General features: G+C 39.4%; 1 protein-coding gene across 4 annotated transcripts; it reads right to left on the bottom strand.

Annotated features, from left to right (window-relative positions):
* Positions 1–2,950: 2,950 nt before the first annotated feature.
* slc25a36a (solute carrier family 25 member 36a) lies at positions 2,951–24,304 on the bottom strand. Of its 4 annotated transcripts, none has more exons than XM_058394360.1 (8): positions 24,157–24,304; positions 23,862–24,061; positions 18,973–19,137; positions 16,652–16,729; positions 13,437–13,537; positions 7,907–7,973; positions 5,830–6,119; positions 2,951–5,668 (listed from the first exon to the last, which is right to left on the bottom strand). In XM_058394360.1, exons 2-8 carry the CDS (start codon positions 23,900–23,902, stop codon positions 5,475–5,477), a joined length of 936 nt encoding a protein of 311 aa, XP_058250343.1. In that variant the 5' UTR covers positions 23,903–24,061; positions 24,157–24,304; the 3' UTR covers positions 2,951–5,474. The 4 variants fall into 4 exon arrangements, with proteins under 4 accessions (XP_058250343.1, XP_058250344.1, XP_058250342.1 ...); XM_058394361.1 differs by having other exon boundaries at positions 23,862–24,018; positions 24,157–24,299; XM_058394359.1 differs by having other exon boundaries at positions 23,862–24,274.
* Between the last annotated feature and the right edge of the window lie 324 nt (positions 24,305–24,628).

The following is a 24,628-nucleotide window of genomic DNA, read 5'->3' as shown; positions in this document are numbered from 1 at the left end:
AAAAACGGGATAGAAAATAAGGACTGTCTTTTTTTCAATCTCTATATTATATAATCAAGAAGCAATAAAAAGACTAATATAATGATGTATATCTTGCTGTGTGAATAGTATTAGTTTGATTTATTATATGAATCAACTGGCTTAAGATATTATAATTCAGCAGTGTATAAAATAGCACTCGATGCAGCATAATCTATTTGTTTGCCTATTTGTTTGAAAATATTGAATGTTGAGATTCAGAATTATGCAATGGAATTACTCTGTATGAATATGTCCACACATATTTTTTTTAATTTATTTGATTTGCCTGGTTTGAAGGATAAGCTGACTCTTAAAAGTTGTCTGCTATAGTTATGTATTACTTATGTATTTCATATTCGCCTAAGATGGGATGGCATGGTTTTGTTGACGGCTTTAACTGAGACATTCTATTAAATCCTTTATAAATTCTTTACGTTTCATTTTCTGTAAATATTCATCGTTAAAGTGTCCATCATTAAAGTAGCACAAACTTTCCTATGTATGGAAAGCCATTTCTCTCACACAGGATATACATCTTTTATCGAGTTGTCATCGTGTTTATACAGCTGCTTCTCTTGCCACTTACTGTCACAGCGGGTCAAAAACATGTTTTCATTAGTATTTTTATTATGTCTTCCATAGCCATGTACCGACCATCAGTCAAATCCCTCTCTACTGATAACAGTGCTGCATAATTCGACTCCTGTAATGGGTTTTGCACTGTTGCAAAACAACCAATTCCCTCTTCTGTCTGGTTTAATAGCTCTATTACTTTTGCTGATGAATAGACGTTAGCCGTCGCTTTCATTCACTTGCTCTGTTCTGTTAAACAAATCAAATGAGTGGATATCATAGAATGAGCAGAGCAGAGGTGGACAAATCAGAAATGTATGTAGTAGTGTGTCGGCTTGTCTCATGCTTGAGTTAGCCAGAAACATAATTAACATAGCTAGTAAGACCAACAAAAACAACGATGTACTGAGAAAGTCCACCCCCCCCTCAAAAAAACCCCCCAAAAAACACTGACACTGGAGACTCCGTTCTTAAATGCTTACAGAAAATGTAATCTCATCAACGATTACGCAGGTTTTTTAAATGTTAAGGTGGATCGTACAGAATAAAAGTCACAGCGTGAGTCATTATTATAGAAAAGTACCCTTTACACATGGAAACCTTTTGACCAATCACAATCAAGCATTCAACAGCAATCCTTTTAATGCTAATACCTGTGGTGTAGTTACAGCGTCGAGGTATGTCGCAGGCTGGTACATCCGCCCTGCAGAAAAACCTCTGCAATGTAGGTGGAGTTTCCCGACAGGAAGAGGTTCAGAGCAGTAAATTATAGCTTAACAGTTCCTATATCGGCAGTTCAGCTTGGTGAAGGGCTGCAGCTTCCATTACTCGACTGCCACTAAAGCCTTCTTCATACATCACCCTCAGCAACATGCTCCGCTGATATATTACACTCACGGCTAATGCGAAGGTAATTACAGCACGGATTTTAACATAGCTAGATACGTGGCCTATGAAGAGTGTGTTGAAAACTGGATTTATTGGTGTTATATGAGGATAAGGACAATGTATTCCCTAATTATTGTGGAAGTACAACACAATACAGTGAAGAAAATCATCATGGTGGATTGGTGGAATGGAGTTCTGGAGCCATACCTGATTCCACTGGTTTAATTTAGGTTCGGATTCTGTTTGATTGGAATCTAAATCTGCACCCATTTGCGTACAAGACTGAACTTGGGTCTGAATGCTTTTAGATGTCCTGTTTAGCACAGGATATTTACAGAATTTGGCAGACAATCTTATCCAGAGGGACTTACATTTATCTTATTTGCACAGCTGAGCGGCTGAGGGTTAAGGGCCTTGCTCAAGGGTCCAGCAATGGCAGCTTGGCAGTGTTGGGATTTGAACTCATGACTTCAGTTGTTCCTGCTGCTTTCAGGTCATCCTGCAACTCTTTTCACATAATTGCTGCCATTAGTCTCAGACTGTGATGAAGTCTTGCATGGAGCACATATCCAGCGACGATTAGTTTTTAGGGCTTTTCCCATCATAATGACACCAGTGTTTATGGCTCTGTAGCTTTTCTCTTCAAAGTTTCGTAAGCTATTTCAAGATTGCCACTTGTGTGAAATCTTCCCAGCTTATAGAGGGCGGCAGGGATAGTAGATTTTTGTAGCTCAACCCAGAAGTTAGCATCACCTTAGTTTCACAGACAAAAAGCCATTAGGATTTTTCCATCGGCTTCTGGATTCTCGACGACTGTTGTAGTCCATTTCAGCCATTTCTTAGCTTCCACCTTTTTCAAGACATGAAAAAATCATGAGTGGGGTATTACTGATGTAATTTATGTCATAGAATAAAACATGAAAATATCCAGAGCTGGTGTAATTCCTCCAAAAAAAACCAAAAAAACAAAACAAAAAAAAAAACAGGATGATGGAAGCGCAAAACTATGAAGTAATTTCCAGGTTTTTGGACCTACAGCATTCTGAGGTAAATATTGTGGTAACATTTACCTCAGAATATTTTTATTTGTGGTATTACTAGGAGTACATTAAATAACAAAATACAAAAGAATTTGAAGACTTTTTTTCCTCATTCACAGGACACGGAAGGAGTCTCCAGTGATGGTGTTCCACTTCACTGAATGTAACTATTAAGGGATAAAAAGTATATTTCTTTTTTGAAATCTTTGGAAAATTGATGTGGCAATGAAAATTTTTTAGGTAAACAAATCAACATACACACCTTCCTTGATGTGTTATTTATTTATTTATGCTGTTTATTCTTCCAGTACTTTTTTTTTTTTTAATTAAGCTAAATTGAAATTATAACCTAAAAAATGCATAGCTTTCATCTTTCAGTAAAATCAAGTAACTCTTTCATCCTGAAGTAAACACTTAACACCACACTATTCATTTATGTGCTTTTTATTTACTTGTTTTTGTACAAAAAAAGGAGGTATGATATTACATAACCAGCAAAAGGTCACATTTTTTTCTCACACACACACAAAAACCCACTAAAACATCAAAAGCTGATATGTGACCAATTCATTTGTTAGTGTTGACCCAGTGTGAAAAAGAACAAACAAACAAACAAACAAACAAACAAAACTACATGAAGTAACATCTGAATTATGCTGCAAAATGTAAATCTTCTGAATCTGTTCAAATATTTTTGTGTGTGTGTCTACGATTTCAAGTTTGTTCGGAAGGCCAACAATTTGCATTCAAAACGGATCATTTCTATGACACTTTATTTAATGATTAGTTACTTTATATTACAGTACATGGCTATTAATTAAGTATTAATTCTCATTAATCATGGTGTACTTTTAAATTGTTAGATTTAAATTTTGTTTTATTAAAAATGTCAATTAAAACATGCACTACGTTTCTGTGCCAATCAGGATTAAATAAAATCCTATGATATAATACACCAAAGCCTGTTTAGCAGCAAAGGATGCTGGGAAATGTGTTGTTTTATCAAGTCACGGGATTTATTAATACTTTTTTTTTTTATTTAAATTTTTATTAAATTATTATTATTGTTTTTTTAATCTAGAACCATCTACAAGACTGGTGATTATTCAGAAGTTTTCCATGATAAGAAAACTGCTTTAAATAATGAAATTGTGGTTTGAAATAAAGTGTTTTTTAAGATTAAAACACCGAGCCGTCGATGAAACGGAAGCAAAACGTCGAATTGTTTTACAGATGCGACTTGAGAACGAGACTCGATGAGAAAAAAAAAAAAGGGAGGGGAAATGAATATTTGTAACAATATTTAATATTGTTATTATGTAACAATTAGCGATGCATCGATTGCATTTATTTTTAAATAATAATAAAAAAAAAGTTTTCTTCAAGTTTCTTTTTTTTTTTTGCAAGGAACAAGCGAGCAGAAAGGAAGTGTTCACTCCTCTCGATATTTGCTGCTTAGCTTTGACGGAAATAATTTATTCGGAAATGCATCATTTTGGTCATTAGTGTCGCGACGTGATCAGATACATATATATATATCGGGATTTGACCTTTTTTTTTTTTTTAGGAGGAAATAAGAATCGTATCGGAATCAATTATCGATATTGATGCAGCCTTAACGAACCCAAAACATTCATTCATTCATTCATGTTACTGCATAATCATAGGAACACTGAATATCTAAATGTGCATACATACTTTTTATACATACTATATACACGAAACACAGGGATGTCCTTCACTAGAAGTTTACTAGACTGATCTGTACAACAGCCTCCAAAAAGGAACTGTGGTGCAAAACACTGTCTTGCTTATACAGTAAATACTATGTCTTATAGTACTATAGTAAACTGTCCAACACAGAAAACATAAGGATTGTGTAGCTTGGAAACGCTACAAAGTGCATATATATGTATATACGGTCAGAAAAGCCACTGTCTGGGTGCGGAAGCGGAACGAATTTTTCTGGTGATTTGTTGGTACCACAGGAAAGAGCCAGCAAATGGGACAATAGATAATTCCTTGCTGTTGTGTGTTCCTAGATTAAAACACTGAAAGGTTTTTTTTTTTTTTTTAATTCAAGTAGCGCCTTTTTCCAGTCCCGGTCAGTGTCTCCTCTATGGCCCGTCATGCGGGTTTTTTTTTTTTTTTGTTTTGTTTTTTTTACACGACAGGTCAATATAAACACTCAGACAAAAAGGATGTTTAAAAAAATCCAAACAGAACAGACAACACTTCAGTTTGAAGTACGCGAAAGGATCACAGATCTGATCGCTTGGCGTCGGCACGTTAATGAAACGCCAAGTGGTCACGTGTGCGTGGGGAGCCGTCATCAGTGTGGAAACCCTGACCTCTAGAGGGAAATGTTTGAAAATGATGATTTTTTTGGTTTGTTTGTTTGTTTGTTTGACCAATATCGCTGGCAAAAAACCTGCAATTGGTTTTGTCACAGGCTGCCAGGAAGTAAACACTGATTTAAGAAATAAAATGAATGATAAATAATCAAAGCTTCCTAAAGAAGCATTCAGAATTTCAGAAAGAAATGACCAAAAAAACAAAAAAAACAACCAAATAAACTCTCATTGTGAATGAATTCAATTGACTTATTTTGTTTTTTCAAGCATTGCCCTCCTGACAGTCCTCTAAAGACTGCTTCACATTACAGATTCAGAAGAGAAACAGGCCAACGTTCCTTCCTTTCCTTCCTTCTCTCATCTCTCTTTTGGCTTGGTTTGAGGCAAGCTTTCATTTTTTTTGTTGCTTCAAAACCAGCACTAATTCCTGCCATGTGCCAACAGCACCTCCTAGAGGCCTGGCCCATAAAGCTCCTTGTCTTAACTCTCTCTGTCTCGTTCTGCTACCTTTGGTCTCATAAAGGGACAAATTTCTCTCGTTCTCCATCGCTCTCATCTTTCTCTTGACCTCCTCCTCCCCTTCTCTTCCTCCCCGGTTTTAGCCGTTGAGCAGGTAGACGACCAGCTCGTAGGTGCACATCATGATGGCCGTGTTGGGGATCTGGCGGACGAGGTGGGTGGTGAGGCCTCGATACAGCGCTCTGTATCCTTCCTCTCTGACCACCATGCTCAGAGTCTGGAAGAATGAGCGGTACTTGCTGCCCTCCTCTCGCAACCGGGTACGGATCACCTCTGGGGTTTAAAAAAAAAAAAAAAAACAATTTCAGTTGGACATTCTTTTAATGGATAACATGTAGTATACCTATACTGAATGTCTCATCTATATATTAAATATACAAGAACTATATCTGTGGATGTTTTGCCACTCTAAGCTGAAGAAAACAAACACCTACCGTGCGGATACGCAATGGACGTGGCGCAGGTTTTGGAGGTGGCAGCGGCCAGCATCATGCCGACGAAGTCGGAGGCGTCCTTCACCGATTCGTCTTCGTCATCCATGTTGGCACTTGCCTTTGACTCGAGGAGCTTACGTTTGATGCTCTCATAGATGACAAAGTGAATGACAGTCTCAGAGATGCCCGCATAGGAGGCCGACATGCCGCGGTAAAAGCCGCGAAGCCCGTCGGCTTTATACACGCGCCTCATGCACTCAAATGCACTCATGCGCCGCTCTCCACGGTTCCTGGGTGAGGGAAAAAATTGATTGAAAATTTGATTGAAAATAGACAGTCAAATGTTTGTAGGATTTAGCTTCTATCCTGTTTGAAGAATTTGTTAAGGATATTTCAGGCATAAAAATTGGAAACAGACTTTTTCCAGACTTTGAGGTTGAGGTATCACCATTGACACAGTTGGCGTCCCAGAACTTTGTCCCGGATTTGTCCGAGACAGGACTTGTGATTTTGTTGTCTCAAATTCATTATAAGGGTCTAACAGCTGCCTTAAATTTCCTGTGCTAGTTTCTTTTGTTAATGCCATAATTGAATTGCTAAAAGAATCTTATGATAAACATTACAGTAGCTTTTTCCCCTATATATATATATATATATATATATATATATATATATATATATAGCTGTCAATCAATTAAAATATTTAATCGCGATTAATCGCATGATTGTCACGCGTGCTCTCTCTCTCTATATGCCTGCATGTTTGTTTATCCGCCGCTTCCACTTCTTTTCCAATTCCTGTCAGTGCTCTCATTGGTTGACACACGTCATCACCTTTATCCCAAGCCAACACGAAACGAGATCCCACCCCTCCCATCACCTGTGGTTTGTTTGTGTGTCTATTCAGCACCAGTGAGCAGCAGACTTTTTAAATTATTTACAAAATAATAAAAACTGCGTTAACGCACGATAAAATATTTGTTGGCGTTAATGAATTAATGGGTTAACGCGATAATAATGCGTTAATTTCCCCAGCCCTAATATTTATATATATATATATATATATATACACTGTGTTATATATATATTTTGTTTTTTCAATTGACTTATATTTTTTCAAGCACATGGTTGCTTTTTCAATCCAAATGGCTCAAATCCAAAGACCAAGAGTGCCATTGCACATTTGGTGTCTCTGCTATATGAATGTATGTCTCTAAAAACAACCCTCAATTTACCTCCTGAACAGAAGAAGCCAGCCTGAACAAGCTGAAACTTGACAATCGCTTGACAAGAATGAACTAAAACTGCACAAATCCTTGTTTTTCCCCCTCTTTTGTCATCACCTTCTCAGTAGATTTTAGATGAAGACTTTATTTATTTGTTGTATATGATTTTCTTTTCAATTTCCACGGTCTGCCATGACACAGCATCCCTGGACTAGAGAGGGTTAAGGGTCCAACAGTGACAGCTTGATAGTGCTGGCAATTGAACCCCGACTATCAGACCAACAACCCAGAACTGCCCTGGAAACTAGACAGAAACCTCAAGCCCAGACCCTGAGTGTGCTTAATCATATTTTATCCACCTAACTGACCTAGGGTAGTGGTAGCTGAAGTGGCTGATCAGGGGTAGTGGTAGCTCAAGTGGGTAAGGCTCTAGGTAGTTGATCGGGGGTAGTGGAAGCTCAAGTGGTTAAGGCTCTGGGTTGTTGATCAGGGTTCAAGCCCCAGCACTGCCACGCTGCCACTGCTGGGCTCCTGACCAATGCCCCCAACCCCCTCTGCTCCAGGGGATCATGGCTGACCCTGTGCTCTGACCCCAACCTCCAAAGTTGGGATATGCGAAGAAAGAATTTCACTGTGCTGTAATGTATATGTGGCAATAATAAAGGCTTCTTCTTCTTCATGAGCAGGTCAGCACCATCCATCTGTCTCTTTGGTTTGAAAAATATGAATGTAAAAACACACTGTGTTATGTTTCAGTTCAGCATGACTACAATACTCTGTGGTATGGCTTAGGGTTTTATGGATTATGAAACAATCCCAAATGTAAGAATTTATCATACAAAAGTGCTTACCTGGCATCCAACTGTAGGCGAGTCTTTATGAGCCAGATAGGATTGGTGGCTGTGATCGCTGTGAACCCTGGGGAAAAAGGAGGGTAGGGTCAGCCATAGAAATGACAGTGGTGCTCAAAATAGGCAAGGCTAATTGAAGCAGGCCTACTGTCCTTTATATATATATATATATATATTAAAAAAAACAAAAACAAAAAAACTTCCGTTCAAAGAAATACTGTGGACTTCTCTAAGATGTTTTATAGCCGGTTTTTATAGCCTGCTGTTCTGGCATTTTCCTTATCGAGCATTTGAAATTGGGGCTATTAAGAGTAGATATAAATTAAGGTTTATTGTTTAAAAAAAATACTCTGAAATGCTGTGGTATCATTAACAGCATCAAATATCTTATGCCAGAAAATCTAATCTCAATGACTGAAGCCACAAACACATCTTAGAGTAGTAACCTTTTAGCTAAAACAACAGATAAAGCATAAAAATTATAATTCAACAAAAATCACTTTTAACTGGGTTTAGAGAGCACAATAAAATTATAGGACGAATTAAACTGAACTTGAGAGGGCACTCTTCAACATAATTACGCAGTTATATCACTATCCATATGGCATGCCGGAAGGGCGCAGAGTCGTAAGTGCCACAACTTTTAAACTGATTATTTTACCACAAGTAGGCTTTCCACAATGGCATTTTTGGAAACAAAACAAAAACATGCCTTGTGATGCAAGTGCAAGAGATTAGTAATAAAAAAATAAAATCGTCACTGCAATGTCTGTGCAAAAAATTCTGCGAATAGGTCGGCTCGACGTGCAACTTTCTGGATGCCATTGCCGTAAAGCATTAACGTAACCGGGGTTTGTCTGGAATAAATATTGGTCTAATAAATCCAGAATAATACTAAACAAAAGAGGATAAAACAATGACAGATGAGGCACTGCTCTGCAGTACTTAAATAAACATTCTTACATCAGTCGAACCAAAAAAGAGGTCTAGTGACCTTGAGTAGGGGGTAGAGGGGCTCTAGATAGGATAAGAGACCTAGAGCAAGTGGGTGAAGGAGGATGATAGAGAGATAGAGAGATTGTGTGTCTCTGGCGAGTACTCACACGGGGAGGGGCAAAGCTCCTCCTCACAGCTGCAGGACGGAGCCTGCAGATATGGGGGGGGAGGTTGGAGCAGGCTGGCTCACAGAGTACAGGCCTAAAATAGACACAGGCTTTTCTGTACCACAGTCACAAGCAGCAGCAGCAGGGGGCGGAGCACTTCAATCAAACCCCACCCATATATCCCAAAAGCCCCGCCCTCACATGACCTTCTAGACTGATCATCCCACCCTATATACCCCAAACATCTGCTTTTCTTTCCATCTTACAAGTACATAGAGAGAAAGTAAAAAGAATACTCAAGAAGAGTGAGGTAGAGAGATAGAGTGAGACAGAGAGAGAGAGAGAGAGAGAGAGAGAGAGAGAGAGAGAGAGAGAGAGAGGCAGGTTGTCTCTTGAGTTTTAAAGGACATCATTAAACCAGTGTTGTTTTTTTTGTCTGGAATGGCACAAGAAGTCAAATGGGTGCTGCTGGTTTCAAAACAATCACCATTATCTTTATTACAACAGATTAACCTTACGTGGGTCATAAAGTTAAATCAGAGGACAAAGACTACAAAAACAAAAATAAAAGGAGGTGAAGCAGTACAAGTCAGTAAGAAGGTGCAAATGCTAACCTTGTCAACCACTTTGGGGAAAAAAATGAATACTCATATATATATATATCAAATACTTCTTTATTATTAAAATATTTGTGTTTCCTGCTTGCAGTGTTAACATTTCAACATGGCCTAAAACTCACCCAGGTTTTGTAGATCAAGAACCCACACAAAATAGCCCAATGGGAAAAGATGTGAATGCAGCTTGCCTGCATTGTAGATTAGTAAAATTGGTGTTGCTGCTTATCAGCCTGAGAACACCATCCCCAAAGTGAAGCATGGTGGTGGTAGCATCATAACCGTTAATCCTGGTCACCGATTTTGGTGGACATCCTCTTTGATGGTGGAGGAATTCCAAGATAGACTGTCTCAAGACTCATTGGTAGAACGTTTGTAGGATTAATATACAAAGGAATTATCTTTGTAACCAATATATTTACCAGGTTATTTAATGGTGCACAGGTTATTTCCCAGAACTTTGTCCTAGATTTGTTTCAGACAGGATTTGCCTGTCCCAAATTCTTTATTAGGATCTATTTTACGTAGATTTCTGACCTACAAGTCCAGTCTAGTTTGTTCAAAGAAAGGGGTGGGGGTGAATATTTGGCTGCACTACAGAGACTCCTCCTTCATGCTTAGAATCTAGTTCTTTTTGGCAGAAACTAGTGGTAGAAACTTAGAAACTAGTTCTTTTTGGTCATCAGCTGATATGGAGTTGCCCCTAAACAAAGTTTAAAAAAAAAAAAAAAAAAAAAAAAAAAAAAGAGTAAGCTTCGGTTCTTAGGGAAACAGCAAAACATGTCTTATACTAGTGGTTCTCAAAGTGGGGTCAGGGGGTCCATAATTTGGATGTGGAAATCAAACCCATTATCAAAGATATTACATTTAGGATTCCAAGCACCAAAAATACAACCAGACCTAATGTACTGGTGGAATCCCAGGAATAGAAAGCTCTAATAGAAAGGTGTCCAGTCTTATATAAAAAGGGCTGATGTGGGTGCAGGTTCCAACCAAGCAGAAGCTACACCTGATTCCACCTTTTTAATTAGTTGATCTTGGCTTTCAATAAACTCAGATCAATAAAGACTTTATAGCTTCGTTGGAATGAAAACCCGCACCAGATCTTTCCTGGATGCAGTGGATACCCCAGCTCAAAATTTTGTTGATATAAATTCATACTGAGGGGGTCTGTGGAGTGTATTCTATAGTTAATACTATAGGGTCCCTGGTTAGCCATTTTCCTTACTTATTTACAGAAATTTCTCAACTTCCCAAGTCTTATCTTTATTATTTACTGGTAAAATTGAGTGTATGAAGCCAGGTATCTCACCACCTACTCCTTAACCTTACAGTTCTGCTTCGTTATTGCCTGTAGGCTGTGGATCACTTTAACCAATTATATTTGAATCCCATTTTCAGAGCTATCTACATCCTTCTGACCTGGAAGTCTGAAAAAATTATACTTGGTAGTGTATAATAAAATCCAATATTTTCTTCAATAATTTGCACTATATTAATAGTCCAGACAGAACGGAGTTTCCAACTGAGCAATAACCTATATTTAAATAAGGGTCTGTCACTTTAGCCATTTGTATTTTCTTTACTGTTATGCCTCTGAGTCATGGCTTGGCAGAACTTGGTTTCAGCAGTTAAATTTAGCTGTCAGGCTCAGCGTGTGTAACATGTTAGCTAGTGTTAATCAGTTTATTTTCTAATGCAAGAACTCTTTAAATGAATATGAATGTATGTTAAATTCAGCCAAGTATATTATTATAATTCAGAAGAATAATGTTTGTTATACAGCATGATACTGAATTGAATTCTCGATTCTGACTGGTCAAGAGGTGTTATGTTTTCTTTAACATTATTGTTTCTATAGTAAAGGGTATTGTATGTTGGACACACCGTGCAACGTAAGGTATAAGGTATCATACTTTGTATTCCCACAGAAACACAATGACCTACATTTCCTCTGGATACATGGGATAGGTTTACACACACTCGGAGAGAGTGCGCCTGGTTATCTGATCGGAGTCCAGCTTTGTTTCCACGACCTTAAGATGCCTGAAACCCACAACACCAAGATAAACCTTACAGTCAGGGAGTTTGTCCATAAACAAAGTTATATCACACTTTCATTTGTGTTGAGTAGATTCTGTAAGGAGCTTGTATCGATCACGATCTGTTTAGCCGTTTTATAGCTTGGTGCTTTACTTAGCATTTTTGGAAGGAGTCTCCAGTATCAGTGCTTTGTAACCAGTGGCGTGAACTACAGGAGAGTAGTTTTTGAAAGAGAGGATAAAGTTGTGCTGGAGAGGTCTATAGCAAGTTGCTTTTCATTGTGACTTGGTATGGTTGGTTAAGTTAAGCTAGGTAATGATATGTAACTTGCTAACTAGTGCTCAGAACCTCTGCCTGCTTTTCAACAGTACTCTGTTTACAAAGCTTAGCTGAGGTTTTTATCGAAAAGGTTAGCAAGCGAATTCTATTTTGATACATAAAAAGTCACACATACTAGAAATCTACAAGTTACCTACCAAGTACAAATACTTAGATCATTCCGAGAAAGTATAATGACAAGGTTAGCATTTGCTGATTATATTCAAGAAATAATATAAAGCTTCCCCCTCCCACTCCATTTAACTTATACCATGGCTTACAGGCTCATTAAGATTGTACAATCACAAAGTGATTAAAAAAAAAAAAAGAGAGAGAAAAGAAAAACACAGCTACAAGCTAGCTAGAGTGGCTACATCAATGACATAACTATCATCATCATCATCATCATTAGGAGAATCATGATCATACCAGTGAGATGAGGAGTGACTACCTGAGGCGTCCCGATTCCGCCCGCATCGCCCGCGAGGACCGCTGCCCACCGCGCATGGCAACCTACATGTTAGCGTAGCGCCCTGCTAGCGGCCGCTACTACACACAGCACAGACAGCGTGTGAAGCCAGACTGTTTAGTAGCACACTGGTATGTAATGATTTTTGTCCTCCAGCCCTCAAAAGGTAGAAGAAAAAAAAAAAAAAGGGGGAAAAAAGTAGGAAAGGAAAGCACAACCTAAACTTTGAGGACCTGATTAGTTTGCACATTGATTTATTTATTTTATTTTGGCCACACAGTTTATTAACATTAAGTGGCTCGTATGTAGCAGCAGACTGCGTCAAAGTAAATATTTCCGAGAAATTAAGTGAATGAATGCTAGTACGGTGCTACACTTCATGCTGCTTCATATTTAAACAATTTTGGTTGTTTGTTTGTTCATTAGCAAAAGCTATATGGTGCATATAAGCTTCCCAAATAAATAGTAGCTAATCAAGTTCTTCCACCCCACAAACATAAATATTATCATAAGATTTCATGTAGGTAGTGTTGATTCTTCTAGTTGACCAGTCAGTAACAAAAAGAAATATTTGGCTTCACAAGCTGTGCAAGATAAAGCTGACATTTTAAATAAAAAGTGTTGATCCTGAAAGTCATTAATTGTGCTTTCGTTCTAAATGCTAACAAATTTGTTAAGAAAAATCTCAAAATATGGGCCATATTCCATAAACTAACCATTCCCTGTTCACTGAAACACCAAAAGAATAGATACTAGCTGATCTCTACATCTATATTATTTATGCTACTATTCTACACTTTAAAAAGTTGTCCGTTTTTTTCACACACTGGTTATAACCAAGGACACAAGGTGACTAGTAAGAGGTCAGTACCATTTTAGTTCAAAATATTACTCACAAAACCAAACAAGCAGTGCAATTATTTAGTATCTAAAAAAGAAAAAGAAATGCAAGTAAGAACTAGGAACACAAGTGTGACTCTTACCTGCGAGACCGGCAGAGACCATGTGCACCTGCGTTGAGTCGGGCTCAAGTACGCCATTTAGCTTCTCTTTGGCCGTTGAGTAGGCCGCAAAATAGATCGCTCTGTAGGAGAAGGATTTTGGAAAATCAATCAGTGTATCCTGATTAGCCACAATATCTAAGCCTCTGACAGGTGAAGTGAATCACCTCGTTACAGTGGTACCCGACAAGGGGTCGGATATACTAGGAAGCAAGTGAACAGTCAGTTCTCGAAGTTGATGTGAAAAATGGGCAAACGTAACGACTTTGACAAGGGCCAGATTGTGGCTGGACTAGTGGATCTGAGCATCTCTGGTGGGGTGTTTCCACTTTGGATTGGTTACCTACCATAGGTGGTCTAAGAGGTGACAGGGTCATGGGCACCCAAGACTTACTGATTTTTGTGGTGAGCAGAGGTTAGGCTGTCTGATCCGATCCTACTGTAGAGCTATTGTAGCACAAAATGCTAAAAAAACTTCATGCTGGCTATGATACAAAGGTGTCAGAACCACATCCACAGACAGGTCAGGGTGCTCATGCTGACCCCTGTCCACCACCGAAAGTGACTACAATGAGCATGTGAGCATCAGAACTGGACCATGGAGCAATGGAAGAAGATGGCCTGGAATGATGAATCAAGCAGATGGCTGGGCGAGACATTGCTTACCTGCGGAAGAGATGGCACCAGAATGCACTTTGGGTAAAGGGCAAGCCGACAGAGTCAGTGTGATGCCCTGGGCAACATTCCGCTTGGTAACTTAGGTCCTGGCATTCATGCAGTTATTACGTACCACCTACCTACATGGCACACCCTTTTATGGCAATGGTATTCCCTAATAGCTGTGGCCTCTTCAGCAGGATAATGCACCCTGCCACACTGTCATGTTTCTCAAACCGTCCCTGAATAATTTTTGCAAAGAGTAACTTTGCCTCCAAATTCCCCTGATATCAATCCGATCAACCATCTGTGAGATGTGTTGAACAAACAAGTCCAATGCACCACCTCGCAAGTTACAGGACTTAAAGGATCTGCTACTAACGTCTTGATGCCAGATACCACAACACACCTTCAGAGATCTTGTTGGAGTCCATAGTTTGAGGCATCAAAGCCGTTTTTTTTTCTAATTTTGTGGCACAAGAGGGACCTACACAATATTAGTCAGATGGTTTTAATGTGTTTTTTTCCCTTTGCTGTTGTGTTTTTCATGATAGCCCTTGCATCTGTTCTTCAGTAACTGAACAAATCAAGTTCATCAACTTTATGTAATAATGCACAGCAAACTAACTAGCTACTTAAGTGCATTAGTTTAGACTAAGAAAAGAGTAAGCGATGATCAAGGTTGCAATCTTGACAAGAAAGGTTAACATTTTGAACAAGTACAAGCTACATTGCACCGACTTCTAACAATTTTGTTTTGGTTACATCAGTAAGCAGACTGACTTTTATTTTTATCTCATTTTATACAACTGAGCAAATGAGGGTTAAGGGCCGTGCTAAAGGGCCCAGAGCATAGTACTTGTTGGACCTGGGATTTGAACTCACAACCTTCCAATCAGTGGTCTTAGTCTTAACCACTAAGCTACCACTTCCCAAAGACACATCTGGTTTTGCCCTGGATCCTGGAGAGACTGATTTGTCCACCCTTTCAGTGATCAAATATCCTCCAGTGATTTCTTGCAGCTTTGATTTGTATGCATTCGTTGTTCTTTAGGGCAGATCACCACTGCGGATCATCTGGTCTGTATATTTGATTTGGCACAGGTTTTATGCTGAATGCCCTTCCTGATGCAACCCTCCCATTTCATCCGGGCTTGGGACCGGCACTGAGAATTGACCCCTCAGTGGCTGGGTTAGTTCCCTGCCTGGGAATAGAACCTGGGCCACGGTGATAAGAGTGCAGGATCCTGCCGCTGGACCATCAGGGGACTTTGCATTTAATTATTATTCATCTCTTTATTAATAAAGAGATTCTGGTATCTCTTTACACCATGACGACATCCTTGATAAAACATTTAACAACATGCACTGTATCATATATCAAGGTTTATAATAAGTCTACTGGCACAGCCTAATGGTAAATGTGCGAGTGAGGATAAATAAGTGATGAGGCACTGAACATTAGCGATTTCAAGGCTTCTTGCCTTCTCTTTAGTACTTTTTGGTGCAAAACGAGAAACATATGTAGGACAGGAAAATATCCCCTACGGTGAGGAAAAGCAACAAACCAAAAGGCACATGAATAATTTTTTGTTGCTAAGCAAATACAAAATGGCGCTCTGAGAATGTGGACTCTCCAAATTGTCTACAATAAACAAATAAAGATTTCATTTCAGTCTCTAGAGTAGAACCTCAATTAGACTAAACACAAACTGATGAATCGACTCGGGGTAATAATGTTAGTTTTGAATTTTCTGTAAGTCAGGAAAAGTTCAAGCTCCCAAAAGACGATTAATAAAACAAAAACACGTAGGATGAACTTTTATCCATCTTGTTGGAATAGAATTGTGTGTAGCATGTGATTTGGGACGGACCTTTGGTCAAAACGTCTGTAATATGGCCTCAAATGAATTTAGAAAACAGTGGTAATGTAATGAATGATGCAGAACTGAACATATGTTATGTTGGTCAGTATCGTTGTCACAAATAGCAAAGTTACTCAAATTTTTTTTTGCTTCCAAGATGTTTTTCCCCCTCAACACTGATAAACATTGCAACAGTAGCTTTGAGGAACAGGACATCATTATCACTGGAAGTTGTTTCCCAGTGGCCGGAATCAGGGAATTGAGTCAATATCACAGTTTGGCCGCTTTTGAGATGTAGTTTTCTTTTTTTTATCCTCTAAAAAGAAGACTTTTTTTTCCTAACATGTCAAGCTTAGATTAAAGGACAAAAAAAGGCTGAGTGGCTTGTGAAGGACCTTTTCATGTACAAGTTCTTAAATATACCATGTGTCTTTGAAGTTAAGAAAGAAACAAGTCACAGCATGATCCAAATAAATGAGGGGATAACAACCCTAAAGAAAGAAAGAAGTTCAGCATACTGACATGCTGAGTGTTAGCATCCTGGCATGCTTACATGTGACACTATTCAGATGCTACTGGCTGGAACCCCAGAGCCTAATAACGGATTTTATAAGCATTTGTATAATCAGGCATTAAAGGAAAAGCAGCATAGATATGACCAGAAAAATGGCGTACCTGGACGGAGCCACTCCCACCAGGTTAGGACCGAGGCCACGAAAGAGAGAACGAGGACCTTCTCTTTCTAAAATCAACCTAAGGAAGGGAAAAAAAGGAGTCAGGAGTCATCACTGAGGCACCATTATCCATACCAACCAACGTCTTCAACCAAATCGGCCAGCCATCTTGGCTAAACACAGTCTCGGTTATTTTCAGTCATGTCAGTCAAGCCCAGGTTCATATGTACTTGATATGTAATAATTTTTAAATCTTGTCAAATCAACTGTCCGGTTTTGAGGAAACACCATTGCTACGGTAGCTTCAAATTCCTGGTCTTGGCTAACAGGAGTAGAAAAAGTTGAGATCTTCTGCTCTATCTGCCACCAGGACCTGTTCTGAGATGATTTTCTGCTCAGTGGATACTTAGCTTTCCTTTAGCTTGATCTGGTATCTGTCCATTTCTTCCACAATTGTAAAGTTTGGTATTAAAGAATGGTTAAGGCTAAAGGTAAATTCAGTGATTAAGGCTCTAGGCTACTGGTCAAAAGCCCATAACAAATCCCTTCCTAAAATCTTGGGATATACAGAGAAAATAAATTCTTGGAAAATACAACAGTTTGAAGGTTACTAAAAGGGGTTTGCTGGTGAACCACACCAGCTCTGGCTTTTGCACTAGGCCCAAACCTGTGAGGTGAAAAAAGCGGTAGCCTAACATAATTCCTCCATTCTCCATGTCCTCCGTCACTTTCTCAAACAGAAACATCTGAACATCGTACATGCTTGCAGCATTTGGCCAGTAATGACGTATAAAACAAAGGGAGTGTTTCTTTCCTTCCAGCTGTACTTAACGTTCTGATAAGCGATGAATGAGCCACGCTTTCAGAAGGTTGTTTCTAGGTGCTGCTTGGAACACGCTCCTGAAAGAGCATACACAAGCCTTGATAAAACTTCTTATGCATCTGTAAGGAATTATCGAAGTAGGACAACCTACTTTTTCTTATTGTGTTTCTTTTTTCTAAGGCGTAATACGATGGGTTTGGATTTCTACATTCCTTCGCAGAGGCTGAAAATGGTGTGTCGGTTTGCCAATGCGGAAATTCCCCACCAGCGAGACAGACAGACAGACAGGGAAAGAGCTTGAGAAAGCTTAGGAAGAGAGCGAATGAAAACATTTAGTCGGCAAAGATGTGATCCATCAAGATTCTGCTAAAAACTGAATCCTATTCACAGACAGAAGACTAAAAAAAACTCTTGGGCTCTATCGTACAAAAATCCGTTGATCCCTATTGTATTAGAGCATTAGAATTAATCGGATATGCGGGCAGACTGGAACACGTGCTAGATGATAAACCTTGCCAGTTGCTAATTTTCAGAAGAAAAGCAGGCATAATTTCAAACAGCTCGTGAATTAGGATCGTGAATGCATTTCAGGGTAGCATGGCTGCAACGTACTGATGAAAAGGAAATGATGCAATGCTAATATTTTTGTTCTCTCAAGGTAAAATTTAACAAACGTCTGTGAGATTGTGGATGCAGATGTGAGCGCCACCTGGTGATGCTGCATGAGAAGAAGTATAAAAACGTAGCTAGCTTATTGGTCCATGTCTTGAAGTTAGTAGCTGTCAAGTGATAGAGGAGATCTAGCTAGTATCCTCCAATTATGCTGGACACATGCTGGTGATGGCAGTTATGAAACAGCTATGGCTGACATTTAGCAACAAAGGGCATGGAGAACATCCTGTCAGCAGTGTGGGTTCATAACAATGTATCTGGCACATAAATATAGCAGAGATGTTTATAGGGGGTTAAAAGGGAGGGAATCCATAATCTTGATGAACCACAATTTTTATACACATTACCAAAACAGGTGATTTGTTTCAGTCTTTCTGAAAGTTTATATGCTTGGATTGTGTGGACGAAATGACTTTGTTCAAATTAGCATGGGTTCAAAGATCCTGCAGTTGTTCTTAACACAATCCTGACCAAACATGGACTAAAGGAATATGAGCACCTAGATTAAAACATTATACCTTAAATGAAAGAGTTAGCAAAAAATTAGGATGCAATATATACTTTTTAAAGTGCCCTTCGTCTGATGACCACCACATAACCCCCCCAACCTCTGTAGCTCTGTGATTAGATGTTGCTTGCATTTCAGTGTATTACGTCTGCAACATGGGAATGAAATTGAAATGGAGTACAACTGAGAATGACACTTGCTTCTGACACAAATATTCAAACAACTTTTATCCTGCATTTTTTATACAATTTATCTGGTCAAGAAAAAGAAATAACCCTAACTATGACAGTGTGGCATAACTTTGAGATACGTCACTTACTTAAGGCAGTGCAGGGGTCCGGGAGGAGACATACGGGCGACGCTGGCCCCGTTCATGGAGCTCAGTTGTACCTCAGAGATGTAGAGCGTCACAGAGGAAGACTGCAGCCTCGTCTTTACGACCTCCAGTGGACACGTCAAGATGGCGCCAACTGTGCCCCCGCAGCTGGACATTAAAAACAGAGCAAAGGTTTTTATAATAAAAGGTACGATTCACCGAGACTTTAAGACAGCTGTAGTTTACTGTTAGAACCATGAAGTTGACAGTTTTCCTTTAATATCACATGAGCTTGTTTTTTAGGCTTCCGGTTTGTCAAATTAAGAATAATTTGTCCTAAAGATATTGCCATGTCAAAAAACCTGTTCCTAAAGATTAACAGAAACAATACCGCTATACTGCTGTTACTATAGCAACCCAATAGCCCGTCAGGTTAAAGTCATACAAAGGTATCTGTATTCTGCAGTATTTTCCAGCTGGGGGAAAGACAGCATGGTGGATTGGAGGTTAGCAAATTTGCCTTACACCTCCAGGGTTGGGGGTTCGATTCCAACCTGCATGGAGTTTGCATTTTCTCCCCATGCTTCAGGAGATTCCTCCTGGTACTCCAGAATTCCTCCCCCAGCCCAAAGACATGTGTTGTAAGCTAACTGGGATGTCAACAGTGTGCGTGTGTGTGCAATTGTGCTCTGCAATGGGTCGACACCCTATCCAGGGTGTCCCCTGCTTTGCACCCCAAGTCCCCTGGGATACACCCCAGGCTCCTCCACGACCCTTTGTTGTATAAACAATACAGAACATGGATATATGAATGGATGGATGGATTTCTTGCTGGATGTCCTAACGCAAATGTACATGTTGCATAAATAGACAAAAGGTCATGGCACACATTCTCAGGTTGCAGGTTACAGTCCTGGCATTACGCCATTCGGGAAATGGGTTATGGATCAGGTGCATCAAGTTCATAGCGAGGATACATTATATGGTCTACATGTGCATGTTGTGTGCAGGTACAAAGGTTAGAGAAAACAAGCACTACAGCAAATATTGTGTACTGAATACGGGGCCCAAGCAAACTTCTGTGTCCATAACAGGAATAGAAATAAAACCTTTGATGGAACAGAAAAGAATCCATGTTTAGCCTGAAGTGAAGTACTTTCCCAAGACAGCATGTTTTATTCCACTAACCCAAGAGCAATTTTCCCAGACTAACCATTTCAAATTTGTTAATCAAAGACACAGTTTCATTTATATTTAGATTTAAAAAATGGGGAAGCTCTACAAAATCATTCCATCTCTCTCTCTGTTACAGAAAACTACTCTTATAGAAACGTATTTAACATCTAACCAATCAAAGTTGAGAATTGTTTTTTTGCAGTAATCATATGAGAATTTGTTTGAGTAAATCTATGATTAATTTTATTTTTTAATAAGTCTAGGAAACGCCATACTATGTATCACAATGGGGGAAAAAGACGGCCAAGTGATCTACAACATTAACAGGGATGCAGGAATATTTGCAAGTACTGGTCACTTCATGTAGGTCATTTCGGGAGCTCAAGGAAGAACTTGTTGCGAACAATTCCACATAAAAATATACAATACAGCTTACAAAAACAGACAAAAAAGCAACAGAGAGTGAAGCATGGTGGTGGCATCATACTACAGAGTTGCTTAATCTTCAGCCAGAACTGAGGCTATAGGCAAGAGATCAACTCCTAGAAATGCTCAAGTCACCTTCCAGCATCAACCATGATTGAGAAATCAACCCATGGTATGACCTGAAGATAGCTGCGCATCACAATTTGATAGACCTGGAGCGTTTCTGCAAGGACTAGCGGAATAAATTTGCTAAAGCAAGATGTTCCAAGCTACGATATTACCCAAAAAGACTTAACTGAATGCTGGATTACAAGTTTTAGTATTAGCAAAGTTAAGGGGTGTGTATACTTGTGTGTAAAGGTTAACATTAGTTTTTTTTTTTTCCTTGCTAAAATGTTTCTATTAGTTGCCAGTACTACTTTGACTTCATATAAGCTTGCAGTTTTAGCTTGTAGGGGTGTGTTAATCAGCCATAACATTAAAATGGCTAATATATGAGGTCAATATCTTCTTCCAGTGGCATCTATCAAGGAGTGGGGCATAACTGATGTGTTGGAAAGCAGGACAAATGGGCAAGCGTAAAGAGGATTAAATTGTAATGGTTAGACAACCTGGTCAGAGCATCTCCAAAACAACTGGTGTTATGAGATGTTTCCAGTATGCACTGGTTAGTACCAAGTGGGGAGAAAAAGCTGGACATACATAATATCAGGCATGTGGTTTTAATGTAATGGTTTTTTTTTTTTTTGCTTTACACACAGCTGTCTTCTTTTTTTTTTTTTCCCCATAACAATGAATGCCATGCTGTTCTATCTTGAACCTAATGTGGAAAAATCTGCGTGGTTATTATACACATCTCCTCTGTCTCCGAGATACTATTTTTTGCTCCGCCTTTCATAGACTGTGACCTTCGGCCTACTTTCTTCCTGCATGTCAGCGCTGGAGATTGCTCGCTCACTCGCTCGCTAGCTCGCTGACGGCTGTGTGTGGAAACACGATCGCATACACACAAACGCGTTGTAGGGGGGGCGGGGTGGTGGTGGAGGTGTTGGAGCAAAACAAAGTTGCTGAAACAGTCTGTGCAACGTGTAAACGCTCAAGAGTTTCACTTCCTAGTTTACTCAAATGACTGCACTTTCTCCTGCAGAGAAATGGATTTGTGCATATTTTGTCATACAAGTAATTAAAAAGAAAAACACACGACTTCCAAACGTTTGCCATTCTGTGCTGGAAGGGAAGGAAAACACGTGTGAAAGAATCGAATCTGCTTGCTGGTTACATAAGAGGATAAACAACGAAGATTTTCATGCGCTGAGGCCATACATGAAAGTTTATTTGGCTTTCAGCTTGACCGCTCGCCTCAAAATCATTTCCAATGTGTAACCCATTACACTTTTACTGTGACAAAGAATGGAACTGTAGAGCACTGGAGTCGAATAATATTTACATTACGGTGTGCGATCAGATGGTTGACCCGATCTAATTCCTTACTCCATCGTAGTAAATCGTACCACAAGAACCTCCATTTTTAAGTAAATAGCCTTTATTTGTCACATATACATTACTGCAGAGTGAAATTCTTTCTTCGCATATCCCATCCTTGGGGGTTGGGGTCAGAGCGCAGGATCAGCTATGATGTGGCACCCCTAGAGCAGGGGGAGGTTGGGGGCCTTGCTCAAGGGCCCAGCAGTGGCAACTTGCTGGGACTTGAACCCCGATCTTCCGGTCAATGTCCCAGAGCCTTAACCACTTGAGCTACCCCTTCCCCATGCAATGGACTGGGATTGCCCTGAAAACCCCTAGGCTGTGTTTTAATCCGCTACTTTTTAACGCGATGCTATTTCTGCTGTCTCTCCAAGCATGTCCCCAACTTCATCATCTACAACAGCGATCACTGTGTTACCGCATATCAACTAAACCACACGCTCTATTTTTGACCGGTCCTGCGAGTCACCTTTCCTCACAGTCGAACTCTCTCAGCTTTCAGACGGAGAGATATTACAGAAACTTTGCTGTCATACAGAACAGTTTAGGGGTTTGTTTTCTTTTGGGTTCGTCGTGTATATCAGGACTGTAGGTTTTCTAAGAAAGTTTTCCTTTAATTTGTCAGTCTTGCCTGCTAGATAAGATAAGTGAAATCAGGCATCTTTGTGCAAGGAATCTACCACACCTTTTAGAGAGTCTGCGTGATTTTTCCTAAACGGCAACCTTTTACTTGCCAGTGACATAACTAAAAGCGATTTGTGTTTTTCTTTTTTTTCATTGAATAGTTTACTGAATTTTGGGTCAGCGAGTCCTCAGAGAACCCTGACAGCCGTCTGATAAGCCGTGCATGTGCTGTGAAGGTCATAAAGATCTCAGCTTTGTTCATGTTAGGAATGAAACACTTTCAAGGTGCTGTTATAGGCAAATAATTCATGACAGGCTGCTTTGATGCCTTTTGTTGTGAGAGGAAATAATGTGAAAGCGGCAATTATTAACTCGCTCATAGTTGTTAGGGTCAAAACAGCCATGTGGAAGGTAAGGGGCGGGTCGCTGTCAATGATCTTGCATCTGATTGGCTGGCATAAACGAAAGACGTAGCTATATATATACATATATATATATATATATATATATATATATATATACACATATATATATATATATATATATATATATATATATATATATATATATATATATATATATATATATATATATATATACTTAATTTTATTTATATAGTCCCGCGAACGCGTTCTTGTTTTGATATTCTAGAAACGTCTGAACATGTCACGTCCAAACACGCACACTGTTGCACTACATAGTGTGCACTACATAGTACTATACCGATAACACACAAGTGGACGATTTAAGGCTTGTATGATGGATTTGGAACGCGGCCACAATCTGAGCGTTTTTATATTCTAGAGGACTGTTACATAGTAGGAATGTAAACAACAGGTAACGTTAAAACTATATCTGAGCAGGCAGTGGAATGACACTAATGCTAACGCTTGCTACGATAAGTGGAATAGATTTTATATATATATATATATATATATATATATATATATATATATATATATATATATATATGTATGTATATAGTTAGGGATAGATATAAATAGCGGTTGCTAATGATGCTAGGTTATAACAACTAGCTAGCTGTCTAAATAGCTTCTTAGCCCAGGCCTGGATGGAGGATTCGGTACCGAGGCGTGTCGTGATCGGGAAGGAATTAAAAGAGCAATCTAAACACGTATTATGCTAGCTGACTAGCTAGTTATCAATAATCAGCGACTCACCCTCCAGCAAACAGATGAACCAGTGTGTCCCTCTGACTCATCCTTTAGCATTCTCTTCTCTTCGCCTTGACTCGGGTTGAACTGCAAGCTCGGTGATCAGGTGAATGATCCCCCCCTTCCAAAAAAATAGCCTATTTTTTCTGCTCCAGCCAGCGAGCTATGCAAGTCAAAAACAATACGATTTCAGCCCAGATGCTCGCCTGTAAGGATCAATAGCAACAATAAGGATTATAATCAGATGGTGTGTATGCTGGTTTGGGGTGGGTGCAAACAGAGCTGAAGTACCAGAACGCACGTTATTAAATAGCAAAAGTACTGAATTCCGTGTCATTTCTGTTGATTTGACATTAACGTCACAGCATCTCGGCCCCAAAGTCGCCGCGCCGCAGCTGCTGAGCGAAATGAGACGGACAGCCGAGTCCGTATTTACAGCCGAATCAGAAGCCGCGACAAACACACGCCGTGATTGGTCGAGTCCTCTGAGTGACATCATGTCGTCTCCGCCCCTCACACACACACACACACACACACACACACACGTGCACACTTCATCACGCTCCTTTCACGTGATCACGCCATTGATGAATTGAGAGCAGGCTGCGTGATTGTGATTGTCCAAAGTCTGTTTAAACCCACCAGCTCTTAGCTAATGTACTAATTGAATGCATTCTAAGTCATTATTCCATGTAACTGTAATGTTATGTTGTCGTCTTTACTGATTTCTACTCATTCCCCGTGATTTCTCAGTTGACGATCGATCGAATTTC

This window comes from Hemibagrus wyckioides, linkage group LG07, assembly GCF_019097595.1.
Source record: "Hemibagrus wyckioides isolate EC202008001 linkage group LG07, SWU_Hwy_1.0, whole genome shotgun sequence".
Classification (NCBI taxonomy): Eukaryota; Metazoa; Chordata; class Actinopteri; order Siluriformes; family Bagridae; genus Hemibagrus; species Hemibagrus wyckioides.
The sequence above is the reverse complement of the archived record's forward strand: the minus strand, read 5'-3'. Positions and strand labels throughout refer to the sequence as shown.